At 51.9% G+C, this 22,166-nt stretch overlaps 1 protein-coding gene across 1 annotated transcript; it reads left to right on the forward strand.

The window, feature by feature from the left end:
- The first annotated feature begins 6,155 nt into the window (after positions 1–6,155).
- Positions 6,156–20,733, forward strand: SGK2 (SGK2, serine/threonine kinase 2). The gene is made up of 15 exons (XM_009275534.2): positions 6,156–6,207; positions 11,176–11,245; positions 12,524–12,581; positions 13,419–13,468; positions 14,080–14,137; positions 14,741–14,824; positions 15,148–15,279; positions 16,126–16,238; positions 16,805–16,841; positions 17,378–17,464; positions 18,847–18,942; positions 19,237–19,392; positions 19,790–19,879; positions 20,102–20,323; positions 20,645–20,733. Exons 1-14 carry the CDS (start codon positions 6,156–6,158, stop codon positions 20,255–20,257), a joined length of 1,239 nt encoding a protein of 412 aa, XP_009273809.2. The 3' UTR covers positions 20,258–20,323; positions 20,645–20,733.
- The last annotated feature ends 1,433 nt before the right edge of the window (positions 20,734–22,166 follow it).

Below are 22,166 nucleotides of genomic sequence, written 5' to 3' on the forward strand. Positions count from 1 at the left end.
GGGGGCAGCTGCCCGTGCGTGGATGCGGGATGCTCACAGACTAACCTGTCCTGTGTCTTTGTGTTTTTCAGGGGCCAAAGGTTCTCTGGTTCAGGGCACAAGATGATGGAAACCGTTTTATGAAGCTTTAACCTTGCAGAGGTTTTAAACCTAATTCAGTATTTTTTTTCCCCCTTGTGAACAGAAATGGCTCCTGCTTTGAGTGTATTTGGGGCTGTAAGATGATCTGTGCCTTTTTTGCGACAGTAGGGGAAAGTCAGGGCAGCCGAGGGCTCCTTGCTCCCATCCCTCAGGGTGCAGAGCAGGGGAGCATGAGCAGAGCGTGCCCTCAGCCCCTGCAAGGGCACCTCAAATCCCCGAGTCCTACCTAGGCACAGCCCCCCAGGCCCTTGCTTCCCAGGGAGCGGAGATGCCGCCTGGCTGGAGGGACTCTGCAAGGCATTTCTGCCTCCCCTGTGAAGCCTGGGATGCCAGGGCATCTCAGCGTCTGGCTCGCTGTAGTTTTCAGCTGTGGTAAAGCCAGCGATTATCCAGAGAGCCCCAACAGGCTTTGTCTCGCTGTCAGTTCTGCTCAAGCGCTTTCCTCCGTGTTTCTGCCAGATGCCGACGCACGCTCACGGCTGACGTGCAACGAGCTTGTGAAACGAGCCTGCTCAGCAAGCCGGAGCAATAAGCTGAGGCTTTGTCCTCTAAACTTGTCCATGGCTGGAACCAGTGCGGCTGTTGGTGCAACCCTTGTGACTTGGGCTTGAAATACAGGCAGCCCCCTCCAGCCTGCCGCAGCAGACATTTTGATGCTGTGCTGATGCTAGTGAAAGCATATGTGAACCCGATGCGGCGGGAGATGTGCAGCCTTTAAAGCAGGGGAGGCAGTGGAGTGAGCAAAATAAAACCCAAAATAGCAGCAGGTTTAACTTGGACAAAGCAGAAATCTTCTGAAAAGCCAGCACGATGGCAAAGTCTGATCTCTGTTCCAAATGGCTTTTGTCTGCAGCTTCGTAGCTTCTGGTCATGTGCTGCAGCAATCCTCTAAATCTTCTCGTTCTGAAAACGAGACAAACAAAGGCCCTCTCTGCTCTAGCAGGGAACGGATTTATTTCTCTCTCCATGTCTTTACGGTTCCTCAAGTACAATAGGGACCTCTATTTGGGTTCGTTCCCCGAGACATGAGGGTAATATCAAATCTCTTATCCTCACGCACCTGCACGACCGTGCCACCCAACGGGACCGTCGGTGGGAGCTGGAGCGAGGTGAGGGCTGAGCCCACTCCTCTCCGTGTGCTGCCGCTGGTGCCAGAGCTCACAGAGGGGCAGGTATGGCACTGCCTTCTCCCCACGCACACGGAGCCGGAGACGTTGGCTGCGGTGGCAGTTGGCTGTCTTGGCCTCATGAACCTTGAATGCTCCAAATCACGTATTCCAGACTGTTTCAGAAAATGCTTCTTTTGATGGCACCACCGATGTTCTCCATCATCTGATTTTATACATCTTTGTACCCACCTGTGTATTCAGATCCCGCCTTCAGCTCACCTTTTTGCTTTTGTAACGGCCTCCCCACCCAGTGACCCTTTTTCTTTCTCCTCTCTGCTTTGGGATTCACAGGCCCAGCTGAGACGGGCACGTGCTGATGGCGAGAGGTTCAGTACTTTGACAAACGCTTGAGGAACTGTGCTGCCATTCACGTTTTCTCAGAGCTGCGGGACCTATCGACCAACTACATTGTGGTCCACTGCCACGAGAAGGGCAGGTGCAAGAGGGCTTCTGAGGGTGAAAGAAACCTTCCTGGGTAATCAGAAAATGCCTCCTGCATATGAAGTTTGTATTTTGGGTGAGGAGCTGGAGGCTCCACCAGCGTCCAGTAGTGACTCCACCAGCACGTTCAACCACCAAACCGTTATTTGGGCACTCACCTACGCAGGGTTGTGGTGACCACTGGTGTTGGGCACCTGCAGAGGGGAAGGGAGAGGAACAGGGAGCAAATGGGGAAGGGCATGAATGGAGAGCAGTAGATTTTGGCTCCAAGAGGGCTCCTCTGGGCTCAGCTCTGATGTGCCCATGGGGCTCTGTCCTTGTCGGCTGCTCAGGTGCTTGCTCCTGTATACGTGTGGCCCAGGACGGGGAGCGTGGAGCCAGAGGAGGGTCACGCAGGAGGCAGAAGCGGGGCTGTAGGACTGTCACACCTGCAAAATTCAAGCATGTAAAAGTCCCTGGATCTCCTGCCCCAGACTCAGTGCTGCCAGGGGATGAGGCTCCACCTCGCCCAGCTCATTCCTTGCTGGCAAGCTCCGTGGATTGCTGGTGGATGGGCAATGGGTCATGTCCACATCCAGGAGGTCTTGCTGGCATTTGGGAGGTGACTGATGCCTCATTACCTCTGCTAGGACTCGGCATGTGACCTGGCACAGCCTCCGGCAAACAGAGCACTTTGTTCTGACCCTTTGCACTTCCCTGCCGGCGAGCTGCCCTCTAATCCCCCCCAAGGAGGGATTTTCCTCTCCCACCCCAGCTCCCGGTGCCTCGGTCCCCTTGGAGAGCAGTGGCAGGGTAATCATTTACTTCCTGCCACAAGCCACTCCTTCGGACTTTTCCTTTGACCTTCAGACCGAATCATCAAAATAAAAACAACGGGAGGGAGAACAGTATATGCTGCTTTCCACAGCTGGAGTGTGGCAGTGCCCGCCGGCCCTGCTGCCGGAGCCCGGCTCCCTGCGCCTCGCTCTCTGCAGGTAACGCCAATTTCCTTTCTCTGGGATGACTGCGACTTTCCTTTTTCTTAACAAGGTCCTGAACCCGTTTGGGAGAGGCAGAGGTTTTTGTGAAGGGCTCGTACCTTGCTGCCGGGGACCCAGCTGGCCCGTGTGAGAGCTGCTCCGTGGGGGTCTGGCTCAGGGACAGCAGCTGGAAGCGGAGGGGGTTTGAGTTCCAGCAGTGGATTTGTTTCCCAGCTGTGGAGGAATCCAGAGATGAGCAGCCTCCTTGCTCCCCCTGGAAATATTGTACTAGGTGGAAAGGTTTCTTGCATTAACTGTGCCTCCTCCAGGAAACTTCCATCACAAGGAGCTTCCATCACCCCGCTTGTGTCCGCAGCCCCACATCAGCTCACCTCCCTGGGTGAGCTCCCATGTGGAGCAGCCACAAGTGTTTCTGACCCTGGGTAATTTCAGGAGCTGGCAGATCAGCAGAGGTAGCTGGTGACTAACTGTGTCATCCCCCCCATGTCCCTGAGCCACCTGCACAGGGAAAGGAGGCTTGGGCTGCACTGGGCTTTTGCAGCCAGCACCAGAAGGGTGAGGTTTGCACCAGAAATTCCAGGTCATTTTGGCTGTGGTCTCCTGGGCTGCATCTCTGTGGCCAGGCTGGGCCTGGCGAAGCTCAGGGGTGCTGTATCTGGCATCCCTCTAACGGGGCATCCCTGACCTGCTCACTGGCAGGACAGGGAAGGCTGTTCCTGCTCCGTGCCAGAGCAGGGGAACAGAGATGGCCTCAGCAGATTTCAGCGCGGATCTGCTGCTCTTGCACAGGGGCTCACAGGCCCTGACAATGCCTTGAGCAGCGCTTGGCCCAGTTGGGACTGGGCAGCCCACTGAATCCAGTATATATAGCTCTGCTGGAGACAATCTCCGGCTATGCCAGCACCAGTTGCTTCCCAGGTTTTACATGTGGATAAAAAGGGGTGAAAACATGCATCCCATACAGTGGAGCTGGAGTCTGCAGCTCTCGGAGACAGGGATGGGATGGGGACAGAGCGGGGCAGAGGGGAGGCATTCCCAGGGACGCTTCACCCACAAGCTTTCCTAATGAACCCAGCGCTGTGTCAGCAGCGAGGGGCCTGGTTTCAGGCAGCGCAGCTCTCCGAGCCGTCTCCAAGCTGCTAAGCCCTGCTCAATCCGGCCGGGAAACTGCCTCTCTGCCCTTGTCCCTGCCAGGCTGGTCACGCTCGGGACTTGAGCTGTGGGAGGTGGCCCTGAGTGTGCACCCTGCGTCAGAGATTGGCAATGCTGCAGGAGAAAAGAGGCACTCATCCCCCCAAAACAGTGGTTTTTTTTTTTTAGAAAGGCTCTAAAACATAGGCTGTAATGTGTCCTGAAGTCCTCCTGAGTAGCCAAACATTTTAGGTCACCTTTCACTGCAGGTCGATGGAAACTTGCTTTGTGCTCTCTAGAGAAATATTTGTTTTAATCTTATCTGGACCCTTCCCTGCAATTCTGATTGCTCAAGACTGTGTGGTTCCACTTCAGTGATACTTTTATGATCATGGTTATGGATATTGCTAGATAGGGAGATTAAAATAGTATACCTTTCCCTGTAAAATAGCATGTATGCATAGCATATAAAATATTGTAAGAGAGAGAGAGTGGTCCTTATCTGCGTGTAGAGACAACGGGCTGGACCTGTTGTCCGCTGGACACGTCCTGCCCCGGAGAAGCTGCAAATGTGGCTTCCCTGGGGTGAGCGTCACCGGCCAGGGCTGGCCCTGCCGGGAGGGACCAGGCTCAGCCGCGGAGGACCACGCAGCCCTTGACCCCTCATAGGGCCTGGGGAAGTGAAGGCAGCTTTCCTCCCTTGGGGGGGGAAAGGAAAATGTTTCCAAGCACAGGCAATGTCCGGAGGCTCAGAGCTGTGCCAGCGCAGCTGAAAAAAATCACCTTTCTCTGGCCAGGGCTTGCTCCCACCACGGTCTGCCCAAGTCCAGCCCAGGCAGGAGGCGTGCACAGAAAGGGTTAAATTGCCTGAGAGCTGCTCATCACCTCTGAACCCAGGTCCAGCCAGAGGTTTTCCTGGCATAGATGTGCTCTCTGGAGGGCAGGGAAACACCACCCCGCACAGAAGACCAGCAACGCTGGCAAAACCCAACACTGACACCAGCAGATCTCCGGCTTTACTAGAATTGTTTCATTTTGTTTAGGAGCCCGCGGGTGCCGGGCAGGGGAACGGGCCAAGGCCAGTCCCGGTGTAAGGGGTGCATGGCCACGCCTGCAGCACCTGTAGGGATGCGTGCCTGCCTGCCTATATACTGTATGTGCTCTGCAAGCGCTCCCACATCCAGCAGCCCCTTCAGCGTGGCACTAACGTGTCCTGTCGTGGGCAAGGAGCAGCACTGGGCAAGGGGTGAGGGCTGCTGCAGGCTGCTGCTGGACGTGGCCGTGGGCACACAGGGGCAGGGCAAGGGGGAAAGTCTCACCTCTTGCACATGGGGAGGGCTGGAGGCTAACCCTGCTTATATCTACCTGTCCCGCTCACGTCCTCCATCACGGGGACAACCGCTTGCCCAGGGCACCTCTCTAGGGATGGTCATGGGGCTCTCCAGGGCAAAGCCCTCTGCAGCTGCCCCAGGCATCTGGTGGCGTCTGACATTGAATCCCCAGGTGAGCACCTGCCTTATGCTGGGATTTACTGGTGGTCCGTGTGTCCCCGTGCTTCCAGGGAATGTCTTCTCCCGTGCCAGGGAGCCATCGGTCCCAGGGCAGTCACCCCAGGCACAGGGAGGGCAAATGGATTCTCAGACTTTCCCGAGAGCAGAAATCTGTGAATTTAGCAGTTGTAGGATGAATTTCTTCTGTTGTACAGAAGTTAAACAGCCAACCAGTACCACCCAGCTCTCTTCCAGTGCCCTCCATCTGCCAGTCCCAAAGCACTTTCCAGAGAAGTGCAAAGAGAGGGACACCGGAGTGGTGGCAGAGCCCGGAGTGACCTGAGTTCTCAGACTTTCCTGAGAGCAGAAATCTGTGAATTTAGCAGTTGTAGGATGAATTTCTTCTGTTGTACAGAAGTTAAACAGCCAACCAGTACCACCCAGCTCTCTTCCAGTGCCCTCCATCTGCCAGTCCCAAAGCACTTTCCAGAGAAGTGCAAAGAGAGGGACACCGGAGTGGTGGCAGAGCCCGGAGTGACCTGAGCACCCCGATCCCCACCAGACCGAGTGCTGGTGGGTGCTGGCCAGACGAGGGTCAGGGAGCTGGCCTTGCATCCCAGAGCCGTGCCCGGCTGGCGGGCAGCCAGCGCTACACCCGAGGGCTTGTTTCTCCTCTTACTCCTGTGCCCTTCACCTTTGCAGCTGGAGAAACGTCTGCGTGCTCTGCTTCCCGAGGACGCCCGGTGCCGGTCACTGAGCTCCTGCCCCAGCTGTAAGGAGAGGGGACTTTTTCGGCTGGCTTTATGTACGTGGCCTGGATGGAGCCCTCCTCCACTGCCCTGGGAAAGACGAAGGGTAATGCTCCTGGCTGGTATGGTGTCACTAACCCCCCGGGGGTGGCCACACTCTAGATTAGATATTTTATGTATTCTAGCTGGTAAAAATTTTGCCTTCCAGGATCCTTCTGCTTTCTCTTCTTTGGATAGAAAATGGGTTTTTAATTAAAGATGCCTTTCTATGGTAAATAAAAACAAGTAGATTTTGTTGATAATACCGAGGTTTTTTATTGAATGAAACAAAAGCAGAAGATACTGATTTGAAAATGTAAGTTAGCGGCTGAAAGTATTCTGAAACTTGACCATTTCAATGCAAGTAGAGGCAAAATCAGAGAAAATAAAAACATAATAGGACATATTTTTAAAAGCTGACAATGCTAATAGCTTGAGGATGTTGGCTGAGCAAAAAATTCAGGCTTTGACCTGAGAGAGAATGATACTTCAAGCAACACGCTGCTTCCTCTCTCTCGTTACACGTGGCAATGAGCACATCAGATGTTTCAGATGTTTTCCTCCTGGTAGCTGCAGTCTGGGGTTAGGGACCTGTCCCACGGCAACCAGCCCCTCCGCTCCCCCGGGGAAGCTGGATTTTCTCCTGCTGCAGCCGCACACGGGAGGCTTTATAGGAAATGACAATGGAAGCAAAAAGAGAATGCTTTCTTTTTAATGAAGAGAGAGAGAAGACGCCAGCCCTCCTCTAATGTCTCCTTTTGCTCAGAGCTTAGTCTCTGTTCTCTCAAATCACTGCATGCCTCCGACACCAGGTTTTCCTCTCCACGCGTGTTTATGTTTGCATTTAATACTGCTGCAAAGCGCCGGTCCGGCTGTCCTGGGCTGTAGTCTTCCTGGCTTGGTGGAGGACACTGGAAGGAACAGCTTCTTCTGGGTTTGACCTGAACCAAATGACAGTTTTGACCTTCCTCCAAAGCACAGGACAGTGGACAGGTTTCCAGCTTACTACCACGTGTAAAAAATTGTTCTGAACACCTGAGATGCCGCCCAGGAGGTAATTGGCTCCTACCCACCACCTGCACCCCTCCCTCATCCAAAACTACCACTCCCACCTAAATTCTCACGCTGTGGGTATATCATGCAGGTGTCTCTTCACTTTTTGCAGCTGATCAGCTTTTCTTGCTCTCTTTAAAGGGCTGCAGCAAGCCAGCAGCAGTGACATGATCACCCTGAGAGGGTGGGGGTGTTTGTGTTCATGGTCTAAATGAACTGCTGCAGGAAAGAAAGCTATTCCCCTCTGAGTTTTAGGAAAGAGCTTTGGGCTTCTGGTCTGCCAGGGCAGCCGGTGGCAGGGTGCGCTGGTGTGAGGATGGAAAGTGCAGGGAATGAGGGGTCTCTGTGCTTGCCGGCTATGGACTGCTTCCCATGCTTCAGGATGCAGCCTCTGCTGGTAGATGTGCTCCCAGGTGTGTTTGATGCTTTGTTGTCTCTTTTCATGGGATTATCTTGTTTCAGAATGCTGCAAGCTTTATCCACCTGCTGGGTTTTTTCCAGCTTTGCATGTAGTTTTTCTCTAAAACCTGGAGGGTTGTTTGTCTGTAGGCTCCAGCTTGCTCAGAGGCAGGGTGGCTTGGCTGGGGTTCCTGCTCTGGTTTGCAGTGTCACTGGGGTGTAGGGGAAAGGATCCTCAAGGGAAAATTGGACAAGCCAGGAGCTCTGCAGAGGGCAGCTGAGAAAGCTTCCCCAAGTGAAGAAGTCCTTTAGAGTCTTTCCTAACCTCTTCCTGGACTTGCTGTGTGCTGTAGTGTCTCAATAGGAATGAAAGTGGAGCTCAGCACTGGCCCGGAGCTATCTTTTAGATCTGTAGCAGGGGAAAGCTTGAGGGTTTTTTTTTTTTGCCAGTAAAAGCATCTGTTTGCAGGAGTCCTCCTTCCCACCTCCCCCTGTGCTCCTTCTCTGAGCTGAAACTGGGGTGTCTCCCCCTTATGCTGCATGCAGCCCCTGCGCTGGATGAAAGCTGTGGGCTGCCTTAGGTGCCCCTCTCTCAACCTTGCCCGTCCAAACCCTGTGTTTCTTCCAAAACATTGCCTGCTGTCCCAGTGACAGCCTCCCAGGCCTCCTTGCCTCTCCATGCTGGCAACTAGCCCTTCCCAGAGCGTGAGAGGACGAGGCACTTGCTCAGAGGGGTTTGCAATCTAGGTTAGGTAGGAAACGATGCCGAGAGCGGTGACATCAGGGAAGAGGGTGGGAGGCAGCTTGCAGATGACGAGACTATGAGGTTGCTTCTCTGTGCAAGGTACGCGTTGCATTAGTAATGTGTTTGTAGCAAATAACGCTGGGCTAGCATGGGAATGTGGGTCACTGCTGGCAGAACTGTTGAAGGAAGAGGGAGCTGCTTGTGCTGTGCTGGGAAGAAAACGTATGTTACTGAGGGATGTTTTTTTGGGGGGGAGATTTAGCTGCAGTAACTGCTCCAACTTGTAAGTAGTAGCACTGCATTGTGTGAGTGGGAGCCTGCTGCCTGGGGGATGCCTCTGGCCCAGGTGTTGGGGTGAAATGTTCTTTGAGGGGGGGTGTGGGGTTCAGCGGTTTGTTCCTGGTGTGTAATAGTCACATCATATCAGGAAACTCCTAGATTTGCTTGCTGATGCTCTCTGTGGCCCTGGCCGTGCCTGGAGCACTCCTGCTGCCCCAGCAGGCACAAGGAGGGATGCAGCTGGGCATGTGTAACTAAGGATTCCAGTGTATTTTCGTGACCTATTTCTGATTCTGTTGTTCAGTGTGTGTGCGCTCAGGAAGTCTTTGTGCTTTAGGGGGAGTAGGGTTTGTTAGTGATAAGGAAAAGTCTGTTTGACTGCTCAGGAGATTAAAACTAGAAACTAACCTGGCTTTGAAGGTGGACTCAGGCTGGGGAAGGTGGCTCTGAGCCTGAATAGAAAGTGATATGCGATGGGGATATATGTATCCTAAAAACGTGCGTGGTACTTCAGTGCAGAAGGAGAGTCTTGCCTCAGAGCCAGTACATTTAATGAAATAGCTTTGTTGGAAAACGCTGCCCTCGGTCAGCAGGGACTTGTTGAGTAGCTTCACTTGCAGCAAAGAAGCAGTGGAGTAGAATGGGGCTGGTGGAGGGAAGCATGAATGGGCTGCCAGGCTGTGGCCCTGAAAGAGCTCTGCAGCCTTTGCTCAGCAGCGATGCTCCTGCCTAGCTGCAGGTTGTGGAGACCTTGCTAAAGCAGCCTTGTCCAAGCCCCTCGGAGCAAGTCAGGAACTTGTCCTGCATCCTGTGCTGCTAGCAAATACCTCCAAGCCAGATGGATATGTTTCCATGGCTTGCCCATGTGCTCCCCAAGATGCCCAAGCTGTGACATGCCCACCTGTGCCTGAAGGGAGTCTTTTATTTTCCTCTGAGTCTAGGATCAGAACAGCGCCTATGGCAGCAAGCTGACCCTGGGGCCAAAACCAAGCTTGTGAGGGTTCAGATTTGGAGGGCGGGGCTGATGTCCCTCTGTTGTGACCATGATATCTGGCTGGTCTGTCAAGCAGCCTGTGGGACAGATGCAGCCCCGAGGCAGGCATTGGATGACCTCCAGTAGACCTCAGTGAGCCAGGGAGAGCCAGACTGTCAGGGAAATAAGGACTATGCCCAGTGGGAGAAGATGGGGATTGATCTGTCTGGGTGCTGCCTGCTTGCTGTCCCTAACTGGTGGGTGCCTGCTGGGACGAGCTCTCCTACCTGCTGCAGGGCAAAGTATCGTCTGGGTGCTGCCTGCTCGCTGGTGGGTGCCTGCTGGGACAAGCTCTCCTACCTGCTGCAGGGCAAAGTATCCGACAAGGTCAGGGTCTCAGACCAGCCTGATGTTGTAAGCTCACTCATGGAATGGTTTGTGGGTTTTTCTTTAAATTCCTGCTTGCTCCTCCCTGTCCAAACAGGAGCCTGTTTTCTGGCTCCTTATCAATTCTTCCCCCAGGTCCCAGAACTGCTGGTGGTGCCTGGTTCGGTGGCTCTCTGGAGTGTGCAGGTCCCTCCATCTGGCAGATCCTAAGACCTGTGCAGGAAGGGCTCTGTAAATGGGCTTGTGTTTACTCAAAACTCGTTGTCCTACAAACACCTTGCCTGGGGAGATGGGCTTTGGCAGCTGGTGCTGCCAAGTCCTTGGTCCGTAGAAGAGCTATTCCAGGATGAAAACTTGCTTGTGTCTACAAAGGCATCTTTTTTGGGGGGTGTGTGTAAGTTTAAGTTTCTGTGAATGTTTTGATTCTTCCTCTTTCCTTCCAGTAGCAAAACTAGGGCTGAGCTAGGGAGTAAAACTGAGTCTTGGAATATTTTTGTTATCTACTCCTAAGCAAAACAAGGAACTCCTCCATACAGGTTGCACTTCTCAGGCTTTTCTCTTGCTCAGCCTGTGCTGGGAGGAGCAGGCTCAGGACTTTGCCTCTGTGAAGGGAGAGGTAATGATGATGAGTGGTGGCAACCGCCTGTGAGGCTGAGCAGCAGGGATGCTCCGTGGTGGGAATCCCAGCTTCTGGCACTGACTGTGTGTCCTTGGGCAAGTCACTTACTTGCCGGCATGTGTGAGCTGGCCTAACTCCTGCAGGGCCCTGAAAGTTTTCATTCATGTCCCTAATTACTTGCAGAGCCCTGAGTGAAAGGGGCAGTGGATGTGCCAAGTGCATGACGTATCCCAGCACAACATCGTCCTTGTGAGCACTCTCCTTGTCCCTCCTGGGGACCCAGGGGTGGCTCAGGGCAGCTTGATGGTGGTGCTTTAGCCCGAGTCCCCTCTGCCATAGAAGAGAGTGTCTGTTTTGTGGCACTTCTCCCCGTCCTGTGAGCTATTGAGGGCTCCTGGCTGGGGTGGGAGGGGAGCTGTCCTGGTTCCTATAATTTCCTGGTTATTTTGGTATGTGGGTGGAAGGGGGAGGAGGGTGGCTGTGGAGAGAAGAGCAAGGTCAGTGAAGAACAAACATGCCTCTGTGCACTTGTGATCGTGCCGCCAGCTAATCGGCTTCGGTGCTCCAACTTTCCTCACAGAACTCATCAAGCACAGCCGCGAGAGGATAGGACAAACCATCAAGGCCTCCGGCTCCAGGCTCTGCTCGTAGTGAGTATGAAAGCCTCCCAGTGGGATGAGAGCCCTTTAAAAGCTCAGCCTGATAAACCCCTGCGCCGGCTCGGCGGTGAATGGAGCTGGCTGGCACCAGCCAGATGTGGGCAGTCCCCAGGGAACGCCCGCCAGCACCCGCTGCTGCCCAGCATCTCCTGCCATGGTCAGCCTGGCCATGGAGGAGGGGGGCTCTGGGATGGCCGTGGGTCTGTGCCTGGCGGTGTGTGGGGGCGGAGAGGGGGAGCACCCACAGGTGAGATGTGGGGGAGGCTGGCGGGGTCTTTGGGCCCCCTCTTTGGAAGGGGCAGGGCAGAGGGTGGCTGGGGGGATGGGAGCCTTTAGAGCCTCCCTGTGGTGTATGAGAGCTTGGCGGGGCTGAGGGGGAATGGGCAAAGCTCTCTGGGGCAGGGGAGAAGGGTACAGAGCGCTTTTTTCCTCATAATCTCTTTAATCCTGGTTTTTGCAAGGAGTGTGGGAGAACCCTTAAAGCCAAGGGGAGGAATCCCTGGGGTGGCAGGACCTGTCCCTCCCCAGTGATGCTCAAGCAGGGTGGGTCTGAACCAACAACTGTTGTTCAAGTCCAACTTCTCCAGCCCCAGTGGCAGCTGCGCTGGGTAGACGAGAGCCCTGTGCTTAATGTCTCTGCTCACCGAGCCCTCCCTGGCTGCCATGGCCAGCCCCTCTTCCCTGCAATGTCAACAGCCCCAAACTGTGCTGGTCTGCGCTGGCCTGGGGGAATGGCCTCTAACTGCTGCCAGCCCAGCTGGACTTGCCTGGCTGCCCTGCAGGGATGCTCGCTGGGTTGCAGGGCTGGGTGCCGCAGCATCCCTGTGCGGTGGGGTGGGAGCTGCATCTGCCTCAAGAGGGGTCTGGCCATGGCCAGGAGGGCTGCAACCTCGTCTGGCCCTGATGCTGTGCTGGTGCTTGGGCTGTGCTGGTCTTCATGCATTGGTGCCCTGACCAGTTTCTGCTATTGCAAATCAAGGGCTAACTGTGGCATTTAATATGCTTGTGCTTGTTCAAATCACTCATGCATCCAGCAACAATTTTCCCCCATCTCCTGCTGGTGTGTACCCACTGCCCTCTGCCTCCCCCAGTGCCTGTGCACCCCTACCCCTTGGGAGTAGCAGTGCTACCAAGGGCGCAGCTGGGGAACTCAGCTGAGGTCTCCTGTGAGGATGCACTGGGGTCTGTGCTGGTCCCTGGCACGTTAATGGTGTGAAGCTGTTTCTTTCTTGGATTTTGTTTTCAATACTGGGCTCTTCTTTTCCCAAGTGCTGAACGAGTTGCTTTTTTAATGGATCGTTCTCGGAGCCCGGACAAAAGCACCCAGGTGAGATTATGGCTCTGAGACAGCAAGTCCTCACCATTGGGATGAAGAGAGGGGCTGGTGCCTGTAGGAGAAAGGCAAGGAGGAGAGCCTGCGTTAGCCTGCTGGGAGGCTTACTGCTGCCTTGTCCCTGTGTGTGATGCTGGGTAGAGAAAAAGGAGAACAGAGAGGCCCTATATAGTCTTTTGGACAAGGCATAATGCTCCCACAGCCTGGGGAGGGGAAGATGCCTGGGGAGCAGGAACAGGAGGAAGACTGTGTGTTTATGTACCTCCTTGTCATTGGGAAGAGGGCTGAGCACCTCTGTGGTGCTGGTGTGCATAAGAACACTTCCAAGGCTCCAGGCTTGGCAGTTTTGGGGGTTAATGGGAGTGGGCAGAGGGGTGCAGTGTTGAGGGGGGGATGAGCTGCTGATGTCCTGCTGCAGAAGTGCTCTTCTGTCCCAGAGCTGTGCACAGGGCTTTTGCCTAGCACAGGCAGTGGGGAGCACCTTGTCTCAGTGCTGCAGTGAGCAACTGAGCCACACAGTGCCTTTCTTCTGTGGCAGCACAGCAGGTCTTGAAAGCCTCAAGTTAGGAGCCAAACAGTCTTAGTACTCTCTTTTTTTGTTGTGCAAGTGTGGGATGAGACTCTAGCTTAGTACAGCCTCCAGCTGTACTATTGCTTTAGTGCATAGCTCTGTTCTCCCTTTCCCCATCACTTAGTTTACCAAGGCATCCACGGTGTCTTTTGCTGATGGGTGTTTCTCAAAGGCTCTGTGCAAGGGGTGCTGTATTGAGGAAGAGAAAGCACAACCTGCAGCGTGGTCCTTGTGACTAATATTATTGTTATCCTCTCTAGCCTCCAACACCAAGTGACAACATCAACCTTGGACCTTCTGCTAACCCAAAGTAAGCTCCCTGCAAAAGCCAGGTAGGGTGTGGAGCGTGCAGTGAAGAGATCTGGCAGGGGAATGCAGTTGGTCCCTGTGTCTTGCATGGGTGGTCTCTGCAAAAGTCCTAACAACTACATTACTTGGCCTTTAACACCATGTGTATCACCAATGCACCAGCTTTCAAGACATTCAGCTATAGCTGGTCCCTGTTATCATAATCATCCTCTCCTGTCATGTTTGCAGCCCCTTGTCCCATCTCTCTTGAAAGGTAGTAAAGGAAGATCTTCCCCATCACTGCTGGCTCCCTGACTATCTTTCTCTAGAAATGGAGATAACTGTGTCCCCTGTAAAGGTGCCACTTGGTCCTGACAGGTGCTTTCACCTGCTGCCGTGCTCAGCAGGGGGGTTGCTGAGGGATTGCTTGTCCTCTGCTGGGTGCACTGACGTACATGGTGCGAATCCCCCACTTGCTGACAGCTGGCTGGGAGCGTGTGTCACCTGTCCAGTGCCCTTTAATCCCTTTCACAAACACTCGTGTTGCCAAAAAGGAACTCTGCTTTGATGGTAGTGTTGCTGTTGTGTGTTTCTCTCCCAGAAACATTAACTTGCTTCATTCTTGCCCAACAGTGCCAAGCCAACAGACTTTGATTTCCTGAAGGTTATTGGCAAAGGAAGCTTTGGAAAAGTAAGTGGATTTGTACAGGTGGGCTGTAGCTCTTTAGAGGCAGCTTGGAAAGACTTCCTTGCTGAAGGAGTTTCTAGCTGTGTCCTTTGCTTGCACCTCTCTGGAGGAGCTTGGACTGAGTGGGACTGATTCCAGATGAGAATTGAGATAGGGTTTTCATAGTCCGTGCTTACTTTGAGCTGTCCTGCAGCCTCTCTAAGGACAGAAGTGTGAGGTGTTTCATACTCAGGGTGGTGATGGTGAGGAGCAGTACTTGATTGAAAATTAGCCTTGGACTTCTTCAGCTAGCAAAAGATCTCTAGACAGATCTGTACCTTGTGAGATAGCAAGGATCCACTTTAAATGGGACTATCCCCAAATGATCCAAAACTACTTTCTATTGGGTGTGTAAGAGATGTATGTGGAGACGTTGTGTGCCTTTTTCTGGCAATGAGAAAGTGCTGGGAAGTCAGTGGGCTGGAGCTTGGTCTTTAAAACTTTGTACCTGACCCTCCGAACCTGTTCTCTGTATAATCACTCACAAGAGTGCTGAGCTAATGAGGAAATGCTAAGCAAGTGGCAGAAGGTGAGACTGAAACCTGTGACCAGGACCTTCTGTTGCAGGTTCTCCTGGCCAAACGTAAGTGTGATGGGACTTTTTATGCTGTGAAAGTCTTGCATAAGAAAACCATCCTGAAGAAAAAAGAGGTACGTCTGCTCTCCTTGGCTACTTCTGCAAATAGTGGTCAGTGTATGAGCAATCCTGGTAATGCAGTTGAGGTTGTCTTGTGGCTGAGTGAGCATTCACATAGACAAGTCGCATGTTAAACATGGATTTCTTGGTACCGTGGGAAAATGGAGAAGAACTGAGATGAATTGGGTTAGAGGAGAGAGTGGTTCCTTTTCTGGGGCTGGAGATGACCCCCTAGAACTCCTGGCTTCTACTCGTTTTCAAAACAGCAGTGAGCCCCTATGTCAGACTGGACTGGACCCTTGCCTGAAACTCTAATGCCTTGCCTGCTTTTTGATAGCAAAACCACATCATGGCAGAGCGCAACGTGCTCCTGAAAAATGTCAAGCACCCCTTCCTTGTGGGACTCCATTACTCCTTCCAGACCTCGGAGAAGCTTTACTTTGTGCTTGACTATGTAAATGGGGGAGAGGTGAGTGCACATACAGGCTCTCTTTTAATCCTTTATTTGCTCCTTCCCAAACATGCTGCTCTATTGCTTAAAACTTTCTTGTCAGAAGACAATGATGTTGAAGTATAATGTTGCCTTGATTGCTGGCAAGGCCCAGCTAGGAGTGGCTGGCATGCTATCTCACCTGTAAGTTGAGTGAAGATTTTGTTGGATATGACCTCTGTCAGATGATTCCCAAGGCAAGGACACTGAGAAAAACATGTGCTAGGGGCATTTTAAAATCTTATGGAGAACATGGGGAAATGCTGATGTTGGTGAGCTTTAGGCAAAACCCACTTGTGGGCCAGCTCTGGATTCCAGTCTAGTGCTTGGGTGATTCCATTGCAGTATGTTAGACTTCTTTTTTCTGTTCTGTAGAAGCTCCTCTTTCTTCAGCTGTGGTTGTTTTTTTTTTTTTTTTCCCTGTGCTATCTGAAACTGGTTGGGTGATATTGTTAACATGGATGTCTTGTCCAAGTCTAATTCATATTGGGGATCTTAGTGGGTTCAGCTCTGTGCATGTACCACTCTTCGTGGCCATACTACAGCCTGTGGGTTGTAGCAAGCTCAAAAGCTTAACTAGATCAGCAGATGACCAGTTTTGGGGCAATGAATGAAGTGAGATGGTGACATAGAGGATGACAAATGAAGCAATTTCCAGAAAGGTGCTTAGATTGCTTGAAGTCATTTGGTTTGGGTTTATTTGGTGCTGTTCATGTGCCGCTTGCTCCAAATTGGTTTTCACTCAAGTAGCTGGCTTTCAGGCTTGCTCCAGATATCCTTCAGTTTTTTAGAGAAGAAATGATCAACCTTATGATCTGTTTGTAGCTCTTCTTCCACTTGCAAAGGGAGCGCTGCTTCCGTGAGCCCCGGGCTCGATTCTATGCTGCAGAAGTCGCTAGTGCAATTGGGTACCTGCATTCCTTAAACATCATTTACAGGTAAGACGTGTCCTGCCAGGGAGAGCAGGGGCACCAAGTCTGCCTGGCCAGGCTGTGTGCAGTGCTGGGGAGGGAGAAGACTTCTGGGGCCATGCAAAATGCAGGACTGGAGTAGCTGAAGAATCTCCTACCCCAGACAAGACAGTGCACTGCTGGCATTTTAACCCTGCAAGAGGGGTGCTGTCTGCACAGGACCTGATGGGCAATAAATGCTCCCAGCCTGATAGTGGGAAGGAGAATGGTTGGGTGAAAAGATCTAAACTAAACCTGGCACAAGAAGGAAGACACTGTCTCTTAGTGCCAATTTATGCATAGATATGCAGGGAAATGCAGGCTGACACCTGATTCTGTATGGCAGCGGTCTTTCTATGTTTGCAGTGGTCCTTCTATGTTTGCATATGTTGTATGTTGATACCCAACAGTGATGGGAATCTGCACTTTGGGAAGGTCTTGGTGAACTGGATTGTGGAGTCTTGTTAGCTCCTCTTCTTAGCTGATGCTGTTTCAGAACAGGCTTTTCTAAATATCTGGCCAAATCTGCTCAAACAGCACTTTTTGTCTTGCAGGGACTTAAAACCTGAGAACATCCTCCTGGATTGCCAGGTATATTCACAGCTCGTGCTGCCTTCCTTCTGGTTTTAAAAGCATCAGGACTGTAAACAGAGGGCTATGGTTCTGCAAGCTGGGCCATAGCTCACTTATTGCATGGATTTTATATGTATGCACCACTGCATTTCTGTGCAGATCCTGCAAGAGGGAGGGAGCCTGCCCTCTGCAGAACTGCGCACTTGGGGCCCCCTCAGCTCACTCCCAAAAGCTGGGACCTGACCTGTGGGCAGGGATCAGGGGTGCTAAGAGGAAGTCATCGCTGCTACTCTGGCTCTGGGATAAAGCAGTGGCAAAGCACAGCAGTGCTGGATCTCTTCATAGCTGTGCAGTTGTAGACAAATTAAAAAAATAGACTCTTTCTCTATAGGCTCCTGTACTTGTACTATAGGATGTCCAGAAGGTGAGGGAGGAGAAGCGGATGAACAGTGGGGAACTAAAACATACATGAGATGCAACGTGAAGGCCAATGCTTGGAAATCCTGTCTCTTCTCTAGGAGTCAGCCAAGCTGAAATTTCGCTCTCTTCTTTAGGGACACATAGTATTGACAGACTTTGGACTCTGCAAAGAAGGAATGGAGCAAGAGGAGACAACTTCTACTTTCTGTGGCACTCCTGAGGTACAGCACGTGCTGGGATTTCACCGTGACCTGGGGGCTGAAAGTCTCCAGAGACTTGCTGCTCTAGGTCTCAGACTTGCGTGGGTGCTCAGCATCTCAAAATATGGGCTCTGTGAATTAGACTGTCTTGGGCTTTTTGAGGTTGTCAGCCTGAAGCTGGAGTTCAGATAAGGTCTCCCCTACTCAACAGAGACAGTTTTACCTGTAACAGCTGATTACTACTCTAAATTTGCTGTGCTATCAGGGACAGGAATCCCTGCACTCAGAAATGGCCAGTCTTGTGAAACTGGGGCGGCTCCAGGTAGCTGTGGAGACAACCTTGACCCTGGGAGCCCATGAGCAAGCCTGTGAGTAGGCTGTTTACCTGCTCTGATACCCTGGAGCTGCAGAATAGGGAGCCTGCTGGTACTGACATACACAGGACCTTGCTGTGCTCTCTTGTGTGTCCTCGGTATGGAGGAGCTGCAAAACACCCTGCGCAGAGGAGAGGACCAGGCTCTCCTCTGGAATGTGAATGCTGCTCAGGGGGGAGGAAATGCCTTTTCTCCAATGCACCTCAAATAGGTTTTGCTAAAAACTATCTCCAGTTTGGCTTCTTGGAGGCTTTTTTCCTGCTTCTTACTGAGCTGGGGATTTTGGTAGCACTTTGGCCCAGGTAATACACCTGTCCTGCTGCCCTTCGTCAGGTAGCTTGAAGAAGGGTCTGTAAACAAGATACCTTTCAGTATAGAAGCTCAGTGGAAGTGGGCAGGAATGTCCTGGTGGTAGCCCTCAGACCCACTTACGCAATAGCACAGCATGAACCAAGCAGGAATGTTTGAGCTTTGTTTTGTGGCTTTTGGTGTGTGTGGCTGGCTTTTTTTTTTTGTTTTCCCTGCCCTAGATAGGGAGCCTAATAGTACACAGAGTACACTAATCCTGTGCAAGACAAGGCTTGATGTGCTGCTTGTTCTGCAGGCTGCTTGAATTCTTCCCTGTTGCTCCTTGGTGGCAGTTATTGGTAGTTTTGCTGATTGAACAGACTTAATGTGACTGAAAACTGCAGCTTTCTCAAAACTACGTGAGTCTTAAGAGGTGTAATGTGTCAGTGCAGGACAGGTTTGCTGGCTGAGTTATGGTGGGTGGTAAATCCTTGTACAAGTCCTCTACAGGAGGAGAACCTTCTGTAGCCCAGGAAAACACTTGGGGGGTTTTGGTAGGTGTCTTTCAAACCTGTGGCTCTGAAGCAAGCGGAGAGTCTATCAAAGCATAGCAGGAAATGCATCTGTGTGCTTCCTAATGCATTTGCTCAGTTTGAACTGCAGCCAGGTTTGTGTACTTATGAGGACAAAGCCCTTCCTCTGTAATTTGACTCAAAAATACTTACTTCTGACTCTTTCCAGTACTTGGCTCCAGAGGTTCTAAAGAAGCAGCCGTATGACAGGACAGTAGACTGGTGGTGCCTGGGAGCCGTCCTCTATGAGATGCTGTTTGGACTGGTAAGTTTGGAAGCTGTCTGTTTTACTCTACATGGTGGAGAATTTATTTTTGAAAGCTGTGTCGTGAGGTTGGTCTGGTGTTCACATGGTACCTGACACAGACAACTGAATCCTGAATTAGATGACCTGTTTCAGTCATACCATAGCCCTTTTGAACAGAGATGTCTGTCTGATATCTGAGATATGGCAGGTCTCCCTCATCTGCTTGCTGCAGGACTCATTTTGACCTGTGATGTGTGGTTCCTTATGGTAGCTCATGTTTTACCTGGCTGCTTCTCCTCTCTTTCAAATTAGCCTCCTTTTTACAGCCGGGATGTGTCTCAAATGTATGACAACATTCTGCACAAGCCACTCCAGATCCAAGGAAGCAAGACTGTGGCAGCTTGTGACATCCTCCAGGGACTTCTCCACAAGGACCAGAAGAGGAGGCTGGGTGCCAAGACAGACTTTGTAGGTGGCCTCCATTACGGTCAGGAGGGAGGATGGATAGGAAACCTTTCTATTCTGAGCTTTTCTTTTGTGATAACAGCACTGCCTTGGAAAAAGCTTTCCACGCAGGTTGATGTCTCTCCAGCCTCCTAAAAGGGGCATATGGGGTTGATTTGGATTTCCAAAGGAAAAGGTGTGGTGGCAAGCTAGGACACCAATGTGTGGTGGTGTCATCTCCCTTCAAGGGACTACTGGACTATGACCCTCAGGTATTAAGGATTTGCTATATGGGCCCTACATGGATATGTGGTAGCTCCAAGTCTTGCTTCAACCACTTAATGCTATGAAACTAGTTGGCAGGTGCTGGAAAAGGAGGGTTGGCAGAAGAGTGACTTTTCTCCTTCCGCTTTCTATGCAGCTTGAGATAAAGAACCACGTATTCTTCAGCCCAATAAACTGGGATGACTTGTACCACAAGAGGCTAACTCCTCCGTTTAACCCCAATGTGGTAAGTGGGTATTTCTGTTGGTATCTGTTATGTGGTGGCACAAAAGGAATCCTCTCCAGATGTCTTGTGCTGACAGTGAGGGATGCTGAAATGCAGGTTAGGAACTGCAAATGCAGTGGTGATGACACTTTTGGAAGAGCAGCTGTGTTAGACTGAACACAAGCAGTTGGCTGGGGTCTGCTCACTTGAAATGACTGTGTACCTCTCTGCTCCTTGGCTTAGGCTGGTCCAGCTGATCTGCGACACTTTGACCCAGAGTTCACCCAAGAAGCCATCTCCACCTCCATCACCCACACGCCTGACCTAGCAGCCAGCAGCTCCAGTGCATCAGATGCATTTTTAGGGTTTTCTTATGCACCAACTGAAGAGGGCATCTAGTTTTTTTTAAAGGCTTTGAGAAGCCAGATTTTAACTGAATGGGTTTTATGTTTTTTTGGTTTTTTTGTTTTTTTTTCTGAAAGGATTGGTACTGTCCTTTTAGGGTTTTCTATGCACCAACTGAAGAGGGCATCTAGTTTTTTTTAAAGGCTTTGAGAAGCCAGATTTTAACTGAATGGGTTTTATGTTTTTTTGGTTTTTTTGTTTTTTTTTCTGAAAGGATTGGTACTGTCCTTTGCTCATGGTTTAAGGAAATTGGGACTAATACACTAACTGGCTGGGATGGAACAGAGCTCTTAACTCTTGCCGTTTGGTGGATTTCCCTCTAAATGACTGTTCCGCTGGCATGGAAAGTGGGACACTGATTGTTATTATTTTCCCCCTGAGTGTCTTGTGTTTTTTTGTTTTTTTTTCTGAAAGGATTGGTACTGTCCTTTGCTCATGGTTTAAGGAAATTGGGACTAATACACTAACTGGCTGGGATGGAACAGAGCTCTTAACTCTTGCCGTTTGGTGGATTTCCCTCTAAATGACTGTTCCGCTGGCATGGAAAGTGGGACACTGATTGTTATTATTTTCCCCCTGAGTGTCTTGTGCTACTTGGCAGGATTGTATTCACTCTGTGGTTCTATTTATGGTTGAGGTATGTACCCTCATTCACATCAACAGCCATGTCCCTCTAACTGGCCACTCTTTTTTTTTTTTTGTGGAGCTAACTCTGCCCAGCTATGTCCAACGGCTTTGCCCACCCCAACAGAGAGGGGAAACTCTTCATGTTACCACGAGCTGTGGCTTCTCTTTTAAGCGGACTGTGCCACTTAAGCCACTCATCCTGGACTGAGCTGGGCTCAAACTGCCCACCAGTTACCACTCCAAAGGCAGCTGCAGGTCTGTAAATCCTGAACTGCGCTGGGGCCTTTCATGCCAGCCGATCCCTCTCCAAGGTGAGCGGATCACCTCCCTCTGGCCCAGGACTGGGATGCTGCTGAAGCAATAAGGAGGCTGTTATGGAGAAGCCAGTGTGTATGGGGAAAATCCCAGACAAAATGGGTGGGGAAGAGGCCGAGTTGCTTGGCGAAATAAAAATAACCTTATGGCCAAACCTGCTTGGGGGGCGGGGGGGGGGGGGGGGGGGTGTCTCTTCACAGCATGTGCTTGACTTGCCTGAGGCACACCAGCACTACTGCAACGAGCACGATCCGGAGCGCCGTGGAGCGTGGGACAGCACACAGTGAGGGGAGCCTGAGCCCGGCCCAGCACCCTGCCTGGGGTGGCCGCAGCACCGAGCCCTCGCACGCAGGAGGGGGAGAGCAGCAGCGGCCCTCCGGGCTCCAGCGCCCGTCCACAGCATGTGCTTGACTTGCCTGAGGCACACCAGCACTACTGCAACGAGCACGATCCGGAGCGCCGTGGAGCGTGGGACAGCACACAGTGAGGGGAGCCTGAGCCCGGCCCAGCACCCTGCCTGGGGTGGCCGCAGCACCGAGCCCTCGCACGCAGGAGGGGGAGAGCAGCAGCGGCCCTCCGGGCTCCAGCGCCCGTCACGAAAATGCCTGTCACTGGTGTGGAACGGTTATTTATTCTGCCTTAATTTATATGCTGGTGTAGTCATTGAATGTCACTTCCCGCTGGTTTTTTTTTTTTAAGTCCTGTTGTTGTTCGGTTGCTGAGGGGAGGAGAAGGGGGGCTCAGAGCTTCCGACTGCAACGCGGGGGTAAAGGGGGGGTTCTGGTTGTGCGATGCTCACGCTGTTGGGAAGCTTGTGCTGGAACAATTTTTTTTTTTTTTTTTTTTTAATCAGACTTCATCTTGTACATGCTGAAGTGACCAGCAATACGACCTGGTTTATATTAAAGTGCGTACACTGATGTGCTTCTGTCTCTGTCCGGCGCGGAGGGGGGGGGAGGGC

The sequence above is a fragment of the Aptenodytes forsteri genome, unplaced genomic scaffold (genome assembly GCF_000699145.1).
Source record: "Aptenodytes forsteri isolate BGI_AS27 unplaced genomic scaffold, ASM69914v1 Scaffold369, whole genome shotgun sequence".
NCBI lineage: Eukaryota > Metazoa > Chordata > Aves > Sphenisciformes > Spheniscidae > Aptenodytes > Aptenodytes forsteri.